Source organism: Tauraco erythrolophus, chromosome 1 (genome assembly GCF_009769465.1).
Source record: "Tauraco erythrolophus isolate bTauEry1 chromosome 1, bTauEry1.pri, whole genome shotgun sequence".
Lineage (NCBI taxonomy): Eukaryota > Metazoa > Chordata > Aves > Musophagiformes > Musophagidae > Tauraco > Tauraco erythrolophus.
The window spans coordinates 43,448,230-43,463,769 of NC_141465.1; the positions used below are offsets into that span (position 1 = coordinate 43,448,230).

General features: G+C 41.3%; 1 protein-coding gene across 1 annotated transcript; it reads left to right on the forward strand.

Annotated features, from left to right (window-relative positions):
* Positions 1 to 13,086: 13,086 nt before the first annotated feature.
* NR0B1 (nuclear receptor subfamily 0 group B member 1) lies at positions 13,087 to 15,248 on the forward strand. Its single transcript, XM_086608798.1, has 2 exons — positions 13,087 to 13,675; positions 15,004 to 15,248. The coding sequence occupies exons 1-2, from the start codon at positions 13,087 to 13,089 to the stop codon at positions 15,246 to 15,248; spliced, it is 834 nt and encodes a 277-aa protein (XP_086464924.1).
* Positions 15,249 to 15,540: the final 292 nt, after the last annotated feature.

A 15,540-nucleotide genomic window follows, 5' to 3' on the forward strand; every position in this document is an offset into this window, starting at 1 on the left:
AGTAGAAACCAATTCAAAGACATCAAAAATACTAGCCATAGAAGAAACTACTAGCTACTGAAGGAAAGGAATGGATGGGTTTGTGGGTGGATGGATGGATGGATGGATGGATGGATGGATGGATGGATGGATTGATGATGGATGGCTCTCAGAGACAAAATAAAATGAGCTAGAGGGCAAATCAAGGTGTTCACAACCTAGCAGAACAACTTTCTGATACAACTATTTGTCTGAACCACACTTCAGGTCATTAATTATTTTTCAGTCACTCTTGTTATCCTGATGTTTTTTTTCCATTACTTCTTGAAATAGCGTATTTTCTGGGGGGTTTGCTTGGGGTTTTTTTTGTTTAGATTTGTTTGTTTCTTTCTTTTGAGTTTGTTGTGTGTTTTTTTCTTTGACTTTTCCCCAGTTAATTTCCAAACCAGTGGTTTGATAAGTGGCTCTTATTTTTAATCAAAATATTTAGAGCATCCCCAGACTGGTAAATTGAAAATTGAGCTACAGGTTCAAACAATTTACCTACTCACTTTCAAAAATACTACTCCTGTAATCACTGAGAAATGGATTTGTATTCTTATTACACACTTGTATGATCTAAATAAAAATGAAAACCTAACCTGGCAAAGAACGTTCTACAAAAATCTATAAATCCGATAGTGAATCAAATGAATCTGTGTTGCTCTGTGATCTTCACTCTAATTGATCAGAGTGTTTCAAGAAAGCAATCAACTTTTCAGCAGTCATCAAATCTTGAACTTTTCAATTCATTATTCCAGTCATGATCTGCTTCCGAAACACCTGCATTGTTTCAGAACGGATAACATACATCCATATGGTGGTAGGTATGAATACATATTTCTGAGGCAAATTTAATATCATCCCTGGCATATAAATCTGAAATTTATGGAAATTGCTTCTTTTTTCTTGGCATAAGCAAAGAAAAAAAAAGCAACAAAAAAAAACCCCCAAAACAAGCTGATTTGCTTCCATTGCCCTGAGTTAAGCACTTAATTCTCAGCATCGGAAAAAAGGGCTAAGTGTGTAAGATCATATGATCATAAAGGTAAGGAAGCAAATTAAAGTAGAGCATATCTGTATCAATTTATTAAAAAAAAGTTGACAAAAGAATTCAGTCAGAATCACTCATTTAAGGGTGAATTCAAGGGAATAAAATCACATACATTTTTCTGACTATTGTTTAATTAAAAAACCAATCACATATCTCTTACATACATTTGAGTACCAAATACATCTTTTGATATTCATCAGTCTTATCTACTGGGAAACTGTAGACATCCTTTGACTCTATAAATTTTGCTCTGCCTGCCTATTCTATCCAGCTTGTTTGCATTCCCTTCTGCACGGCTCTTGGTCTGCAATGAAGCAGCTAAACAAATGTAAAGTTGCTAAAGCAAAGAGCGATTTTTTCCCTATACATAACTCCAGGGTTCATTATTTTTATACCTGTTGTCATCAGTTCACTATGGGACTGTCAAACTGTACTGTTTCACTGACCAAAATCACTGGATTGAGCAGAGTTACATGCCCTGATAGTAGATAGGCGATATGCAACAAGGTTATCATGCAGATACAACTTTAAATTGGGAAAATAGTCTCTCCTTCTTCATTAACCCACTATTTATCACTGAATTAAAACAATGAAGTTCTCACTCTTTTTTAACAGATAAATATGGGATAATAGCATGCAAATTGGGTTCATTAAGTTGGAGTCTCACAATGTTGGCTTTCTTCCCCAGGTAGTGTCCTTGAGGATATTAAACATATGCTTAATTTCAGCATAATGCTAGGTTTCTGCATTAGAAGACTAGAATTATATCTGTCTCTTTCACTTGATCTTCTTCCTGTTTGTTTTCATTTAACTTCAGCAATTTAACACAAAAAGAACTAAAATACCACTCCAATGGCTTTAGATGATTATGAAAGAACAGGCCCTTCTATCCAGCTTTCTTAACCACATTTTCTTCTCACCAGCCTCCCTTCCCCAGGAACAGTGCATGTTTTGAAGAAATGTGACACAGATGTGAAGTAGTATCCTCCATGTTTTGGAGAAAACAACTACAGATACAACTGGATCCTAAAGTTAGGGGAGAAAAACTTGGGCTTTAGAGAATTAGCACCTGCATGAAACCACCACATAAGGAAACGAAGATTAAGGAAAGTGGAAGGGGAAGTTCTGAAGAATTTAATCTGCCCTAGAGTATTGACTGGGTGGAAAGGGCTCTGGCACATCATCAGCAGAGGACAAACAGACCAATGTCCCCAATGTTGGTACTCGAAATGCTGACTACTCAATTGATGTTAACTTCCACCATTTCTCTGAAAGTGGTACTTTGATCCAGAACGTTTAATAGCCAGCATGACTCAGACCTTTGTGAATACTGCTCACGTTTCTCAATGCTTCATTGATGAGGAAATTGGCTGACCTCTGTTTCAGCTGACTAGAGAACCAAGTTTCCAATTTGTTTTTGTACTTTCAGCAAAATGAACATACTGTATTGAATACGGCCTGCGATATTTTAAAATTAAGGTGTATGCTAAGCCTGGTGTGGAACGGGGAATAAAGCAGAGAAGCCGTAATATGTGGGATGAATTTTAGCTTCATTCAGTCTAAGGGAGAATTTGCTGCTGGCTTGAACAAAGCCATAATTCCACTGGTAGATTTGCTTCCCAATTCTGTTTTTGATTTGCTAAATAACCTCAGGTAAGTAATTTCACCTCCTTGTTGCTTGTCCTCTCTGGCTTTGATCCTCTTCAGTTAATTGTGATAGTCCCTGTGCCAAACTGTTGACAGTCTCTTAGTACTAGCTGCAGAGTTCGTAAGCACAATGACACTCCTATCTCAGTCTTTAGTTATCATCATCCTACATAAATGACAATATAAAAGAAGACTATATCAGGAAACCCATGAGCGCTCCCTGTTTTCACTGAGGCCAGTTGCAGAATTTCTGGGGATAATGATGAGTACTTACACATGAACCCTTACTGAAAAGAATCTTTTGATAGCTACAGATTAACAGCAAACACCTAGACAGAAAACTGCAGCACTCTGAGACGCATGGCATTGAAAACAGTGTATTGATACAGAGTAGCTATAAACCAGACAAGGTGAAAGAATTTAGAATAGGCGCTCTCACTACATTCTTTCCCTTGCACTTATAGCACGGATTACAGACGACACGTCTGTTTTTGTGTCACAAAGTCTACTGCATGTCAACAATTACCCAGAGCAGGGCAATTTACGGTGACAAGTGCTACTTGAAATATGTCCTTTAACTTTCCTTAATTGTCAAACTTTAAGAGTTATCTTAAATTTAATTTTGTTGCATTTAAGGTTCAGCTTTACGATGATATAATTTATTTTGGACATTACCGGTGACATTGTTCTGCCTGTCAATGGAAACAGGAAAGAATATCATCATAATGAATATCCATGGACTCACATAAATCACCCAAAATACTTCAGATATGCATGGAGATTTTCCATTGACCCTGTAATGACTTTAATAAAACTGTTTCAACATGAGCTGTGTCAGCAACAGAGACATGAAATGATGGTGTTTCAGCAACATCACCTCAGCTTTTAAATGTTTTGGAAAAACACTTAATTTTCTTTTAGTGGTGTATCATCCTTCACAAGTTAAGAGTCTCACAGCACAGACAGCATATGCCAGGAACACATGGGATTTCCTTTTTATGTTGCTTCATAACATCAGGGAGCTGTAGTCATTACTTGGAACAAATCAAAGTTATTAGTAGTGTGTCTACTTATCATCAAATGAAGATGTGAAACCACTGTAGCTTTAATTTAGCCATAGGAATGAAGGTGATATAACTGACAGCCTGGAGGACTTGGACAGTGACTGTCATTTCCATCATGTCATTGCTACTCCTTCTAGACTTACTAAAACTAATCCTGTTTAATTTTGTGGGGTGGATAAAACCTTAGAGGACTTTCTTTCAACAGTTCAAGGCACTGCAATTTTACATCAACCTTAACACCGGTGTAATTCCAGTGATCAGAGAACAATGCCATGAATCAGGGTGGAGTTCAGCATCTACCACAGCAGGGAATCAGACTCTTCGTTTGGCAAGCAAGTCCTTGCAAAAAAAAACCAACACGCTCACACAGTTTCAGTTACAGTAAGGTAATTTTTCTCACTCTTCTTTACGTATTTTTAATTATAGTCTAACCTGCTTCAAAGTGAACTGCTTTTTGCTTACCAGGAAACACTGGCAAAGATTCAGGCTGGCTATAACATAGAAACTTTTATAAGAACTGAGCTGCTATGCGATTTGGAGGTAGAAGAGAAGAATACTGTTGAGAGGAAAAAGAGATCTCCAGGGAGCTTCTGAGATTTGTGTGTGTAAAGGACTAACCCTTGTCAAGTTTGGTAAAGAAAAGCACATGTCTGCTTTAAGAGAAGTAAGAAGCTTAAAATATATTAGATTAAGTTTTCTATGCTGTATGTGGGAACTATTGCATTATTGTAAGGACAGAGCACAGCTAATTAAAAGTAAGAAGTCATACTTCAAATCAAAAGTAAACAGGGCTGGTTTAGTCCGAACTATCCCTCATGTTTTAGATATTAACATCTACAATCAGCAACACCCTCATTTCTCATTCTCAGTCCATGCTCCTGAAGTTCTGAGATTAAAAGTCCAAGGTAATGATGTGATTTACTGTGTTACAGGTGTACGGAGAAAACTCGTCCTTGAAAAGAGTGAAAGATTTAAACTGAATATATTTCCTGATGCAAGAAAGAGACAATGAAGTGTCAATGATTGCATTTTACATTGTTTTCTTTCTCTCCTTCTGACATGTACCCTCTGCATGGTTCATACTGGTAAGCAAAATAAATGATGAAGGTGTGAAAGAAGAAATTCCCAATCTCCCTCTTCTAAGTCAACCACATTTTCAAAGCCAAAACCTGGAAAGACTTCACTTCACTTCACTATTAGTGAAATAGCAAAACAGTAACATTCTAGTGAAATTTCACTAGAAAGACAGTGCTACATGAAGTGCAGTTTCGACAGGTTGGAAGAAAAAGGGGATGCCTTCCTTCTCTCAATCCAAATCCCTATCCTGTTTCCAAACCCAAACTAGCTCAGACAAGAAGCAACTCCTGAACAAAGTAGGGGAGACCTCCAATGAGGCTTCTCACAGCTTTGTCTCAGGTAGCTCTGATCTAAGGTTACACAACTGTGTGTACCAGAGCTGGCTTTGAGTACAGGCAGCTAAATCCTAAGGGTGGGGGAAATATGTTACAGAACCTCTGTTCCTCACTTTTCATGGCATTATGAGTGCACGGACTAAAAGAAAAGTACCGGGTGCGGTGGCCAAGTCCCTGATCTGGACAACATGAACAAGGGGATCATGGAGTACACTGTAACATACCACTCTGTCTAGGTCCAGCCAAAATCAACCACTCAGATACAACAGTCTTTAGATTTCTGGTAAGGCATTTTCCTGAGTGACACGACATATCATTTAAAACATGAGCACTATGCAATACCGATACAGGACTTAACCAATTTAAAAATTAAATAGACAAAATGTATTTATCAAGAAGAATATTTCCATCTCTAACTCAAAGGATGTCTAGGCATTCTTGGATGATGATGATCAATGGTAATGAGGAGAAGTAATTGTAGGCCAGAAAAGCTCTCCCCTTGGATTGCTGGACTTGTTTATATGGAAAGCATTATAATGCAGACAAATGCAAAATTGAAACAAGAAAGGCATCCTACCTCTGTTAATAAACAGCTATGTTTTGGAAAGAAGATCAGAAAATTATTTAAGGAGTCGCAGCAGACAAGCAATCTAACATGAATTCCCAGTTCAATATGCAATAACAACTCAAAAAGGCTAGTATGATCCTTTAATGTATGAGGCCTAGAGTAATTAATGTGAGTTGCAGAATTACTATATCTCTATAGCACTGGTGGGAACAGTATAAATGGAATACTCTGTGCAGTTCTGATGCCCACACTTCAGAGGGTGTTATAAATTGGCAAAAGTGTTGCAATGGCCACAAAAGATATAAATGGAATAGGACTTAAGAGAAAAAAGACCGCAAACTTCAAAGTGTTAGTTTGCAAGCTCTGTCTATAAGCTAAAATCTCTTTTACTTATTAAAAAAGGAGTTGCTATTGACAGGGATAATTCCTGTGCTCTTAAATTAATAGGAAAAAGTGTATCAGGCACCTAGAAGTTATTACCTGAATCTGAAGTAGTAGCATAGTGTTAATTTTATATAGTAAGTGTGATAAAAACCTGAATAAACAACCAGTGGAGTGGTGGAGTTTTATCTCTTGGACTGAGTTTCCAAATCGAGATTGAATGGTTTCCTGCAGAGGCGTAGAGATGAGCAGAAGCTGCACTTCAGTCAGAAAAAGCTCTGTGTTTAATCGTGCCTTTAGGAAGTTCAACAAGGGGAACCAATGGTTCCAGCCAGCCTTAAATTCTTTGAATCTCAGACCAGCCAAGGATGTTGTCTGGCTGCGGTAGATATAGATTAAGATGTTAGCACTTCTCACTGTACTTTGGGCTATCAATGACTGCAAGTACACTGGATGTACCAACATAACTGCTGGGTCACTCCCTAATCCAGTTTTGTCAAAATGATCTAGGTTAGCAAAATCCTTTCTTTAAAGAGGTAAGCTAACCTGATTATTTTGAGAAAACTGAAGATGTAGTCTATCTCGTCTGCTGGCAGAACAGAATGTCAAATGATTTTCCTGTTAGTTACGGAATGTGTATAGATTTATAAACCTGATTGATTGTGAATGAAGCAAAGAATGTAGTCAAAGAACTGCAGAAGTTATCTGAAGATCATAAATATTAGAGATACAGATTTTAGGGTGAACCTATAAATGATTCATGTATCTTTCAAATGTATGTTTGAAGAAGAATGAAAAGGAAATTAATACATTTTCTAATACCATAATATGAACTTGATTTAATGAGAAATGATATCACTGATTCACCAGAGGATGTTATTTTAAAATATCTAACTTGGGTAAAGCAAGTCTGAATTAAAACCTATGGAAAGATGCATGGATTTTAAAAGCACTCACATTGATTTTCAGATAAAATATATGCTACTTTATAAGCCTATTTGGATGTAATTTTTTTATTAGCAGCATATCCTATAATATTATTCACAAATATAAGTTTATTTGTGAACTTGTCAGTCTCAGACAATCAGCTGCAATAACACATGTATTTATACAGAAATTTCAACTTAAAAATTGGTGTAATGGATACATAATGTCCTATTGTCACTATAGTGCTAGAATGTGTTTTATTCTTTATGCCACAACTTTGAACAGTATATTAAAGAACTTCATTTGTCAGCTTTTGCCCACTGTTCAGCTGTTGCTCTGCATCAGCAACGTATTCCTCAAGGCAAATAAATGTAATAAGCTCAGTAATTGAAAGTTATTTCTACACTAATATTTTATAACAGAATTCCCTTATCCAAATGTCATTAGCAAGAGTACAGATCAATTTCAGATGGTATTTAAAAGACTAATGTAAAAACAGAGCTTGCTACAAGCCCTCTGTCTCCTGCCCTCATTTTCCTGCTCTCAAGCTTTAGGGCTTTACCTCCCTGAAGGAGCAATTCCATACGGTGACTGAGTGGAATAATGGCTTGCAGCAGTGGTCCTGTTCTTTCCCCTTTCTCCTCCCGCTCCTGGAATGGAAGTCAGGCCACTCCTTTCCACCTGCTCTGGCACTCATCTGATCCCTAGCTGAATGAGTTCAGTTCGGTAAACCGGCAGAAAACTACGTTTTTTCTTGATGGGTTAGTTTTTTGCTGATTCAGCCAGGCAGAATTCTGCTGTATCACGAGTGTTACAACTTGTCAGGTTGGGCAGAAACTTTGAAAGCATCACTGGGGAAAACAAAGCAAGGAGAGCCCATATCAAGGTATCTCATTTCTTTGCTACCTTTCTTGTAATGATTGTTATAAAAATTTTGCCGCTTAGTAAAAGGATTCTGTTCACCAAGGATTCAGGTGAGTGCCAGAGCTGGCACAAGGAAAGCAGTGGCAGCAAGGGCGTGTGTGGGAGTCACCTCTTTCAGCTTCAATGAGCTACTAGACTGGCTCAGCTGGTCTTATGGGACTGCACCCTTAAGCGTGCCCCACTGGCAGATGTCTGGGAGCCATATGAACTCACTTTGGCCAAAAAATAAATCATTACTTACGTCTAAACAGTGAAATAGTCAACCCCCAACAGCATACCTAAATGTACAGTTTTAGATTGCTGGGACCCACAGCTTTTTTACAGAGCCCCCCCCAAAAAAAAAAAAAAAAAGAAATCTCTTTTAATGGGAAGCAGCTGAGTGCCTTTACTGGAAAAAGTTTATAGCGTTGCTTCTCCTCCCCTAGTTTTCCCTCCCTTAAAATCTAGTTGCATTAGCTAAGGTGAATACGGGTGTGAGAAAATAAGGTCTGGGATACATGAAGGCCTCCTTAAATTGGCTGTCTGCCAGTGGAAACATGACAGTGAAGTGCACGGTCCAAAACCAGTAAATTTAAATTCAGGATTCCTAGTTGTGTATCCCAAATGTCATGGCTGCATCATGCAAAGCACTGATGTCACACAAAAAAAAAAAAAAAAAAAAGATTAAAAAATTCCCTTTTGCAGGTTCAGGTTTGTTTAAGGCATGTTGAAGGGTTGATTTTTCATCATTACAGTTTATACCAGATCAGACATCACCTACTTTCAAGCAGCTGGCAGAAAGTTCTAAAGCTGGTATAAACTTTTTTTTATATACTCTGGCTAATTCCATAAAAATGTCACCACATGTTTATCCTGATCCAGAACAAACACACACTGCTAGGTGAGCTGTTGGTGGGATACAGTAACAGCCAAATCACAGCCTTGAAGCAGCTGCAAAAGCTCTGCAAATTCGAGTCAGCATCTCTTGACTGGTTACTCATCAACTGTCTTTGGCCCAGGCAGCATCAACAGGCTCTCAGTATGCTCCCCCTAAGGAATCCATTGCCCATCAAGAAAAGAGGCAACAGTGCAATCAGGAATAGATGGTACAGCACATAGGTGGAACATTGCTTGTGGTGATATTTTTCCTTTAATCCTCCCTTATTTTCAAGTAAAAACCCCAGTAAAATAGGGGAAATATGAACAGTGGTCAATCTAACAAATGCACAGTCACAATGAGAAACACATTAAAAACATCAATATACTTAAATTCCAAAACTTTTTTTTTATCAGAATATTTCTTTTTTACAAAAGATGTCTTGTTAATCATATCTTTGTAACAATATCCCACATTCAACCCTTCTTTTTCTCCAGAGAAAAAATTATCTTCTCTTGTGCTAATCACCAAACTGAGCCTTGGTTTTACATCTGATCTTAAGATCCAGTTTTATTTTTCAGCACTTATATTGGAGGAATAGTAGATATTTAGAGGATCTCAGAATCCAATTCTCCACTGGAAAAAAGGTCTCGCTGAAGCTAATGGTGCACTAAAGCACTGACGGCATAAAAACAAATGCTTGTTTGGTCTTGTTCTGAAACCGAAGTCTTGCCCTCTGGCCAAGAACCAAATGTGCTACCAGATGAGTGATACAGAGACACCGAAGAGCAACACGAAAGAGTAAGACTGCCAAGACTGCACTGTATCACCTTCATATCCAAGGATTTTGTCTGACTTAAAAAAAAAAAAAACACAAACCAGAAACAACACAAAAAACCCAACCAAAACAAAAATGACCAAAAAAGCCACAAACACAAGTAATCTTTTCTCTGGAAGCATGTAAATCTATTCATGACTGTACCAGAAGGAGCTTGATAACTCATGTAACATTAGATCTTTCAGCAGACACCAGACACATACACTTTTTGCTAAAAGTGTTTTTATTTTTTGCTAAAAGCATTTTCCATCAAAACACAATTACCTGTCTATAAGGGATTTTGTTTTCTTTTTGGTTTTAAGTAGAAAGCTTTGTTGCCTTTAATTTAGTTTGAACGCTACAGACAAGCAGAACTCAGGCTTGAAAATAAAGACTGTTCATATTGTTAAATATCAATGTGAAAAACACTAATAAATATTTCTAGGACATTCTTAAGGTTTTAGCTAGGAAAGAGATGATCTACCCTGAATAAAATGCCATGTACATTAGGACACATTAAGAGTTAGAAAGAGGGAAATGAGTGCTTACATGCACTTAAGAGAGAAGGAGGTACATTTATAACTACAATAATGTAATTTCTGGCACTGCACAAGGAAACAAGTTTCAGTTTCAATATGGAATACTCACTTTGACAAAGTTATCAAAGAAAAAGACTTTCTGCATAAGTTGGTTTAAAAAATAAACTGTGTCAGCAAAATCATTATATGACAGTAGAATTGCATCTACATTTGAGACTTGGTTGAAAGAGAAATGTCTTGAAAAGTTAAACACCTGCAACCAATATTTCTCCATCAGGAAAAATATCTATTGCGTATCTGGTATAAAAGTTAAAAATTGCCTTTGTCTATGGCCTTATGTAAGCAGCATCCTCCCGTAAGAAGCAGAATGTTCCCACAATTGGAGTTCAAGGTCGAAACTGCAAAGGCAATGGTCTGAGTCTTGACTGTATCATGCTTTCCCATAGACACCTGCCAAGTTGCAAACTCATGAAGACCACATTTAGTTTCCACAGTAAGTCTAGTAATACATTCCTCATGAGAGAAGTGCTACTGAAGTCAACTAAAAGCTTAGGGATGCTTATTTGCTAAGACTTGGCAAGTTAGTGGACCTCTTCCCCTCAAAAAAAAAAAAAAAAAAAAAAAAACAACCCCCAAAAAACTAAGAAGGAAGAAGACTAAAAAGGCTAAAAGAAACCCTTTAAATCCCAACATGTTGAGAAAACACTGATGAATATAACAGGAAGTAATCTAGAATGGCAAGGAAATGTTCCAGAGAAATAAATGAGTGTTTTTCCATTACCAGTGATACTATTCAGATGAAAAATGTTGTAGCATTTGATATTAAACTTGGTTTGGAATTTTAAGGTTGTTTTTTTTTTTTTTTCCTTTCTTAAAGGATGTTTGGTAAAATGGCATTGTTTTCTACTCCAGGGACTCAACTTACCTGCCTGCAAACTGTAGTCATCAGCTCATTGGTGCAATGTAACAGTTCTCCACTACTGCAAAGCCAATAAACAGCTTTATCATATATGAGTCTGTGGAAAAAAAATGCATTTCACAGGTGAAACCAAATGTATAATACTCTACATTTTGGACAACCTGTATTTGGAGAACAAGGTTTACTTGAGGCAGATAACCCACCAGTGCTTTACATAGTTTTATCTAAAAGTGCCTTTTGTGCCATTTGTAAAGAATATCCCTTCTGGGTCCAATCGTGAAGAAGTACTTAGAAAAAATAACTATACAACAGGAAAAATAAATTGCTAATATCCGGCCTAAAGTTATTTTGTTTCTAAGAAATCCAAAGCTCTCAATGGCATTTGCTTAAAAATCATGCATACTTTTATTGAAAGAAAATGCGGCTTTCCAGGAGTGATACAGATAGTCCTTGGTAGCAGATACTGATGGAGCAGGTACAAAAGGTGGCTTGCAGCTGGCTACTTTATCTAAATCTGTACCAAGGCTCTTCCCAATCACAGGAAACATAAAATGTTTCTGTTTTAGCCCATATGTGGCAGTTGGAAGTAACTCTTTACTTTCTGTAGTGATTAAGTACTTGTCTCTACTGCACACACTTTTACTTAGCCCAACTGAGAAAGTAAATGTGCTTATTCATTCAAGAGTAAAATCACATTTGGACAATCACTATTCTCCTATCCCTCCTGTGTAAATATCAAGACCTGGAAGGATTATCTCCTTGCTTTGGAGTCCATATGCCACTCGGAGTGTCAGAAAACTGAGTATCTAAGTCTAGAAGGAAAGATTCACTTCAGGACAAGCAGAGACTGAAATGAAAATGAGGATGTTTAAAACTAATGGATGGAACAACATGAGATCAGAAAGACTGGCTGTACATTGGAAAGCAGAGGAAGGGAATTATTCATGGGTGATGGTTTCATAGGGCATCCACACGGATGCTGCAGGGGCATCAGCCTCAGGTCACCTCGACCTCACAGAGCTACCCTAGTTTGGGCAAGAACGTGTCTGCTTCTCCCTCCCCACACAGCAGCACCAAGGCACTAACTGGGCACATGGGGCATCATTCCTTAGGACACGCATATGCAAGCGCCCTTGGTATCATTAGCGGCATTTCCTTTTTCCTCTCCTGCGGGAATTTAATGATTTGGAGCAAGTCCACCCTGCCCCCAAATATACCTTTTCTCTCTCCTGCCGCAGACTGCTCGGCTACATGTCGGGAGGGCAGCGGGGCTGATCGCCATGTAGCCATTTGGCGACGAGGCCCCGCGGGGACCTCGGGGGCGGCGGCGGCAGCGGGAGCTGCGCCGCACGGCGGAGGCGGCGGCGGCAAAACGAGACGGGGGCGTGAGCCGCCTTCCCCATCCCCCTGCCCTGCTCAGAGCACCTCGGGATAATATAAACGGGGCCGGGGGCTCAGAAAGAGGAGGGGGGAAGGGGTATCCCGTGGCCTTGCACTGGGCGAGGAGGGGGACGTTTGGCCACTCATCACGCCGCAGCTCATAAGCAGGGGCGGCTCATAGGCAGGTATCGCCGTCTCAGGAAAGGCGGAGGAGGAGGGTTTTCTTTTTCTCTGGTGGTGTGGTGGTGGTGTTTTTTTTTTTTCCCTTCCCTCCTCTCTCTCTCTTTTCCAGCCAGTAAAGTGTCTGCCCCTTCGAACCGCTGGTACAGCGCCTGCGGCTGCAAACACACACACGCACACACACGCACACAGACACAGACACAGACACAGACACACACACACACACATACAGACACACACAGGCAGCCGCCGGCTATAAATAAGTTAAGAGCCGGGCAGAGGGCGAGCAGTGCGCGTCTCCCGGCGGGCCGAGGCGGCAGGGACCGCAGCCGCCCCGCCGAGCCTCCCAGGCGGCTCAGCCCGGCCGGCGCGGCCCCCGGGTGCCCTGCCCCTGGGTGCCATGGCGTGCGCGGAGCGCTGCCGCTGCTGCGCGGACAGCAGGCGGCACAGCAGCATCCTCTACAACATCCTCCGGAGCCAGGAGCGGGCGGCGTCGCCGGCGGGGCCGGGGCCGAGGCGGGGGCAGGCGTCCCGCGGCTGCCCGTGCGGGTCGCGGCGGCGGGTGGCCCTGAGGAGCCCGCAGGTGGCATGCAAGGCGGCCTCGGCCGTGCTGGTGAAGACGCTGCGCTTCGTCCAGAACGTGCCCTGCTTCCAGGAGCTGCCCCTGGACGAGCAGCTCCTGCTGGTCCGCAGCTGCTGGGCGCCCCTGCTGGTGCTGGGGCTGGCGCAGGACCGGGTGCACTTCGAGACGGTGGAGAGCGCGGAGCCCAGCATGCTCCAGAGGATCCTCACCACCCGGCGGCAGGGCGAGGTGCCCCCGCCGCGGGGACTGGCGCCGGGCCGGCCGCACCACGGCCCCGGCGGCGGCCCGCACCTGCCCCCGGCCGGCGAGATTCAGGCGATCAAGGGCTTCCTGGCCAAGTGCTGGAGCCTGGATATCAGCACCAAAGAGTACGCTTACCTCAAGGGGACGGTGCTCTTCAACCCGGGTGAGTGACCGGACGCGGCGGCGGGGCGGCGGGGGTTTTTCTCACGGGGAGCCGGGGGGCGGGCGGGGAGCGGGCTAACGGGGAGAGGCCGCCTGCGTCCCCAGCGAAGCGGGGCCGACCCGAGGCTTTTCCTCAAGGGAAAAGAGGTGGCGGAGGAGGATGCGAAGCAAGGTTTCACCCGCAGACCCGTCCTCGGGGCCCCGGCTGGCAGGCAGGGAGCTGTTAAGGGCCGCCCCGCCTGCCGGTACCGGCTAGATCGGGGGACGCGGGTGCTGGCGCCTTCCACAGAGGTTTTCCATGAATACAGCAAACGCGAGGCAGTCTCTTAGAGAAAGTTAGGAGTCAGCAGCGGTTCCCTGTTCATCTCCGAGCGGGGCGCCTGGATGCGACGGCGGCGGCAGCGGCGTCTCTGGAGCGGGGGGACCCTCCCCGCCGCCGCCGGTCACCAGCCGCCCCAGGGTGGAGGGTCTGCTCTGCCCGGGAGGTTTGCAGGCCGTGGAAAGAAAACGAGGAGGCTCAGGGCTTCCAGGAACAAAGCGCTATTTCAGCTTTATATGTAGCATTTATGATGGGTTGGTGTTTTTTGCCATCTCTCTCTGTGGAGACTTCCACAGACGCAGCTCTACCCAGTGGTTGATTCTCATGTCGGTGACTTACCTGAAAGGTAGCTGGCAGGTTAGATACGGCGCTTCCTAAATAAGGCACTGCCGTGTGAAAGGGAGTTACGGCTCTTCCTGCGCTCCCACTGCCTGTTAGTTGGACTGAAAAGGGGAAATTCTGCGCTCTCCATCCTTCCGTATCCTTACTATGGTTCACCAGGAAACACCAGTCGTACGTTGGAGTTAATGTTTCTTGCCACTTGTAATCTGGAGCTACTCAGAAACAGTTGTCAAAAGATACCTTAAATGTGAATAAAGCATTTTGTAGAAGTGAACATGTTAAGAAGTTATTTTTGTTGTCTTCCCCACTGTTTACAGATTGCATTTGTCACTCTAAAGGTGTTTTGGAGAGCATTCTTCAATCAAAATTTTTATTCTATTTTTATCAATTAATTTATTTAAGACTTAAGTAAATGTTGGCAAACATTGAATTTCAAGTTTGTGTAGTGGAGTACTGAATGTCCAGAACACCAACATGATAAGATTTGATACTGCCCTATCAAACTTGACATGTTGATTCTGCATACAAGAAGTCCTCTAGCAAGTTCATTTGCTTCATTTCTTGAGTGATAAATACAATCCTTAAAGCTGCAAGTAGTTGTTCTGGAAGAAGAGTGTTGGTTTATAGACAAAACCTATGTAAACAAAGTAATTTATTTTTCTTTTCAGATCTACCGGGACTGCAGTGTACACAGTACATCGAAGGATTGCAGAGGGAAGCACAACAAGCTCTAAATGAACATATCAGACTCATTCATGGAGGTGATGAAGCCAGATTTGCCAAGCTGAATATTGTCCTATCCTTGTTAAGATCTATTAATGCTAATGTGGTTGCCGAACTATTCTTTAGGCCCATCATTGGAGCAGTGAACATGGATGATATGCTTTTGGAAATGCTTTGTGCAAAATTATAAAAAGACGTGTAAAATAATGAAAATAAATCCAATGCAAAAGAAGCCCTAGAGCAGAATAGTGTAAAGTACTGTAAATAAACTAACTTATTGTTTTTACATAGATAGTATTTTTGTATTCCATAATAAAATATTCTTCAAGTTCTGAAATTAATTTTTATTAAACACAGTGTTTTGGAATAAGATTACAGTCATCGAAACAGTTGACTGGCAATTCTTACCATGTCTCTGAATAAAGATCGTGCTTACTGTATTGTACTTTCAAGGTGAGTAATCCCTGCTTTTTCAAAATAAG